Consider the following 5334-nt stretch of genomic DNA (forward strand, 5'->3'; position numbering starts at 1 on the left):
GGTGAACCCACATCAAAGAACAAGGTAAGATGTTGATTTTATCCTTTTGCTCTATGTGTTTGTGCGTGCTTCCTTGTATTCCCATTATGTATCTCTGAAAGTTTTTTTTTGTTTTATTAATAACCTTAATTTTCATTGCTAACAGAACTTGCATTTGATGTATGCTATTTCTGAGGGAAAGCATTTTCTTTTCTGATCAGACTTTGGTGATCTGCTTTCACTCACAGTTACCTCCTGCTGCTTCTGCCAGCAGACTTAAAAATTTAATTTATCTGTATGTATTTTTCTCATGAAAATTTTTCAAAAGTACTTTGTCCATTTACATGCAATCTTTTACTGGTTTTTGGTTTTGGTGTGGGGTTTTTTTTTCCTTCTTTTGGGATCTTCTGTTAAATATTCGGGTTTATTTGATTTTTTTTCTCTTGCACATGGGGAATACAAAAGAAACATGTAAGAGATACTAGTTAGTGTGTTTTTTTAATAGACATGTGCAAGTACTATATAAAATAAGTATATTTTCGTAAGCATCACAACTGTGTTAGTTAGAAAAAATAGCGAGGCAATATTATCTTCCTTGAGCAGGTCTCCCAGGCAGCCGGCTGTGCTTGCATCTGCAGCAGCATGAAGGGATCCCACTTGTTCCCCTGCCTCCTCTCCGTGTCGTGCTGGTTGCATTTGACGCTGACAGCTGGGCACAAAATCTTCCACTTTGGACCCTGCAGGGTCTCAGTGAGCATGACCGAGATTAGGTCTGGTTTCACCGCAATTAAAGCCAACATCGTAAGTATTGCTCGGGGCTCTTGTGGAGCTGGGGAAGCTTTGTGGTCAGCTGCTCCCGAAGCCCCTCTGGAGCCAGCACGTACATCACCAGCTCTGTCTTCTCTGTGCAGCAAGCCAGAGATCCCATCAGGACCCTGAGCATCTTGTCGTACCCGCACTCCCTGCACAAGGTTAAGGTAGGTGTGTCCTTACCTCATCTCTAGTTTTTCTCTGAATAATTTTGCCCAGCTAGCATCCTAACAGCAGTCATGAGGTGTATGAGCTCAGGGCATTTGGGGAAGTTGTTCTATACCATCACTTTGTCTAAGTTCCTGCAAAATGCAGACGCCGAGCAGGTCAGGGAGGATAAAGTGATGCGGATCACGTATGCGAGAAGAGGTGGGTGTCCCACTGCCGGTTCCTGCCCTGCGGCAGGCTGCAGCGCACAGGGCTTTCGCCCTGACTGGCTTTCCAGAAATGGTGGGCAGAGATTTTTGTGTGTGTTGTTGCACATGATGCTCCACTTACGGGAGCTTTAGCTGTGGCTTCCCACCGCCTCTGTCCGTGAAGGCATAGTAAGGTGAATCAGGATTTGGGTGGAAAGCAATTAAAGAATCCGAAAGCAGATGAATGTGATCTTGGGAGGTGAGATATATTACAAATAAGTATTTTGTGGCTCCCTTACACTCTGAAGCACTAGATGTGGGTCACTGTTTCAGGTGTCAGCCAGCTACAATATCAGCTATTTATTTTGCTGACTAAGTGAGACGTGCTGAAGATGGCTCTCCTGAAAATCAGTCTAAAATAATTTCCCATATATATTATCAGATTACATCAGTCATCACTGAAAAAGCTTTATATGAATCCAAACATCCTGCTGTGCTCAGCTCCTGTGCTTGGTGTTACAGATAGTTTATTCTAGAGAAGGGCAGAAAGGTTGGTGACTACAGGTTTATAGCACTTTGGAGGACCGTTTAAAAATGAAATATATTCCTTAAGTCTTCAGATAGATGCTGCATCATCCATCACCTTTTGAACTTCTACGTGGACAAAGTTTTCAAACACTGCAAGACCGAAGATTCATATGTGAACCGAAAAATCAGCAGCATAGCCAACTCCTTCCTCAGCCTGAAGAGGAAACTTGGGCAGTGTGTAAGTCTTGAGTATTGTTACCGTTTAGTTTTATCTGTCTGTACTTGGTATATAGATAAACCTAAACATTTTATAAAGTTATAACATCATTATTGATAAAAATGGTTTCAGCGAGAGTACAAAGAAGCGTGATCAGAAGAGTACATGTATCTGCTCAGAAATTGTTACACTTGCCCACTCATCAGCAAACTCCCACATTAGTTCTGAAGAACAATATTTATCCTGTCCCTCTGTCTGTCAAAATAAACTGTTCTTAGCTGGCGTCTGAGTTAAGGACCTGCAGCCCTTTCCGCAGCTTAACGAGGTCCCTGTCTACACAGTACTTTCCAGCATAATTAGAAAGTGGTCTCCTACTTTCAAAAATCAACCCTCTGAACTAATGAATTCTATCTTCTTTTTCTAGCATGAGCAAAACAAATGCACATGTGGACAGGAATCCCCTGAGAAGTTTAAGCAAATACTTGCCAACTATGAAGGGGTAAGTTGATAACTAAGCCTAGTAATTAACACAGATATTCAGATTCTCTTTACGTTAGCTTGTACTCGCTACCTTTGCTTACAACCTGTTCCTTGATATCATTTCAGCTGAACGTCACATCTGCAGCAATTAAATCCCTGGGCGAGCTGGACATCCTACTAGACTGGATGGAGAAATCTCGTTAGAGAGCAGAAGGCGTTAATGACCCACGGACGGCTGGGGCTAGCGAAGCTGCTGGGACATTGCTCACACCGGTGGTCAGTGGGAAAATAATGTTCTGTTTTGGTTCAGTTTCTCACTGCTCACAGCTGTGTTCAGGCAAGCGCCGAGTGTTTCACTCGCCAGGTAATGGGCGAGCGCATCAGAGCCCTGCATTAATATGGAAATAGCGAGTCCGATCACATCAGCACAGCTCTCGCTTAGCTGACTTCTATCAAAGGATGCCCTCCAAGGGTAAATCTAAAAGCGTTTCTCTTGCTAGCAGACTAAGCTGTGATCATTTCATTGAAGTATTGTTTAAATTATACAATTTTTGTATAGGGAATGTGTATTCATGAGTGCTGAGTGCCTGCTGGAATGACCCTGGTGTAGTTAATGCTGTGGAGCAAGGCTCATGAATCTGGCCTCAGTCTTATGTGGCTGCTGCTGCTGACTGATCTGGCTGAAGCAAGGTGCACAGTCTGAGAAATGCTTTCAAGAATAGGTTCTAGCAGACCTGCATTTCCTTTTGACATGGTATTTTCTGCCTTATCAGTAAAAGAAAAGTTTCTATGCAAGATATGTGGTCGCTGAAGAGAAAAGGGTTCTTGTATGCATTGTAATTTACTGACAGCAGTAAGTTTTGTGGAAGTCTGCTACAATTACTGTAAATAAACCCCACTTGAAACTGTTCTGAGTCTGTCTGTCAGAATTCTGAGGAATTATAAGTTTTCTGTTGGCAAAACTTTCTAAATTCACCGTGGTGCTCTTTGTAGCAGATACTGTCACTCCTGGTACCGCCAGCATCCCAGAGGTGATGCATCGTTCCTGGCATGCCACAGAGACCAAAGTTGAGACCTGAGTGGCACTAAATCACCCCAGCTTGTCCCTGAGGCCATTTTTATTGCGCATTATGTACAGCTCTGGTCTGTTTTCACCCATTTTGGACTTTTTTAGCTGCACACACATTGCTGGTACCCATTGGTTCTGCATGCTGTAAATCCCTTTTCCACTGTGTTTTCCCACAAGGTGTTAATACACAACATCGCTGTAGCATCTGACCATGGCAGAGGTTTAATATGTTCGTAAATTAACCAAGACCATCCAAGTCATCTCTTCATGCAGCCAGGAGGTGTTACGCACTCCTGGTGTCAGGGGCCAGCTAAATGCTGCTTATTAGCACAAGCCAGAGCAGTCAGACGCTTATGTCCCTGGTAGCACTCTAGTCCTAATATTTCAAGTGATAAAGTCTTACTGCTGCATTCATTAGGGTAAAGCCTGAGTAAGGCCAGAGGGCAGATCTCTGACTTGCTGCGTTTTGCTCTAGGAAGCAACTAAGCCGAGCAAGGTGCGCCAAAACTCTTGCCAGCTGTGTTGGCGTGAGCACAACCGGGGCACTGCATGCCCTCCCCTGGCTCTGAGCAGCTCTCACCGCCGTCAGGGCCATATCGTCGCTCTAGGTCTGAATCCCTGAGGCTTGCATAAACCTCTTCCCAGCACCTCTGCCCCCATGGGACAGCCCAAATCTCCAGCTCTCCCTTTCCTGCCCCTGGGTATGGCCAAACAGCAGCAGCCAGGGCGGACGGAGCGCTGGTTGTTTCCAGCTCAGGCAATTTGTAATGATGCTGCAGAGGTGACACAGGGAAGGCTTCAGCTGCAGAGGAGGGTCTTTACCAGGATTTTGTTGTTAAGGAATAAAGTCCTTGCGTCCTCAAAGAGAACCTAGTTACTGCTTTGGTTTCATCCCCATCACAGGTAGACCCTGGTCAAGACCTCCAGCAGCAAACCAGCATTGCCAGAGCCTTGTGTCAGTCTGGTGGGCACTGCGCCTTTCCTCGGGCTGCAGAGGAGGAGGGACAGTCCTTGTCCCTTCCCAAAAAGGCCTGGTGGGTGACCTGGCTGGGTGAGCTCACCGTCACGCTGAGCAGGATATGGTGTTTCACTTTGAAAGGAAAGCTCTAGATTGCTCTCTATCCTTCCTCAAATATTTGTGTATGCCAAAGAAAAGCTTTCAGGGCTTTGATTCTCTTAATTTCTCATGGGTTTTTTCAGCGTGACTTTCATTTGTCCTGATGCCAGGGCATGAATGGGTGAATACATCCCTCCATGCTCTGCCAGTGCCCATGACAGCTGACCTTTCAACAACACCACCTTTGAAATCAACTGTTGAAGAATGACAGAGTATCTTGCATGTAGCATGATTTTATGTTGAAGAAAAACCATCAGGAGTGAAGTGGTGATGCAATGAGATAGAGCAGCTCGTCACTGACCAAAGGACATCAGTCAGCACATTCGGCAAAGTCTGGTGAAGGAGATGGGGATACTTGATGGGGTCCCTGTGGACCTTTCCATTGATTGTGGTGGGCTTTGGGTCACAGCTTGAGTAAGAAGCGTGGGTTTTACTCAGCATCCCCAGCTCACGCTGTCACAATTGTTGTTACTGATCGTAGTTCACTGATCATACACTGTGCAGAGTGTTGTGTGCCTCATTCCATGCATGTTTTACTGTTTTCATGGAGAATAGTAACTTTCCACTTTCCCACCTACCACAAGGCACGGCAGCAGCCCAGGGCTGTGCCCCTTTGGAAATGAGGTGCCAGATGGAGGTGGCAGCGGTGGGGAGGAGCAGGAGCTGCAGGCAGCTGCCAGGGCTGAGGGGCGCAGGCAGAGCCGGCTGGCACGATGCTCAGCTCACCCATGTTTCTCAACCCCTGCACCTCTCCCGGGAGGAGCGGAGCTGTGCAAAG

General features: G+C 45.8%; 1 protein-coding gene across 1 annotated transcript; it reads left to right on the forward strand.

Annotated features, from left to right (window-relative positions):
• Positions 1–592: 592 nt before the first annotated feature.
• On the forward strand, positions 593–3222 carry LOC119158537 (interleukin-20-like). Its single transcript, XM_037410618.1, has 5 exons — positions 593–780; positions 891–956; positions 1759–1911; positions 2315–2389; positions 2497–3222. The coding sequence occupies exons 1-5, from the start codon at positions 622–624 to the stop codon at positions 2572–2574; spliced, it is 531 nt and encodes a 176-aa protein (XP_037266515.1). The 5' UTR covers positions 593–621; the 3' UTR covers positions 2575–3222.
• Positions 3223–5334: the final 2112 nt, after the last annotated feature.

The sequence above is a fragment of the Falco rusticolus genome, chromosome 17 (assembly GCF_015220075.1).
Source record: "Falco rusticolus isolate bFalRus1 chromosome 17, bFalRus1.pri, whole genome shotgun sequence".
Taxonomy (NCBI): domain Eukaryota; kingdom Metazoa; phylum Chordata; class Aves; order Falconiformes; family Falconidae; genus Falco; species Falco rusticolus.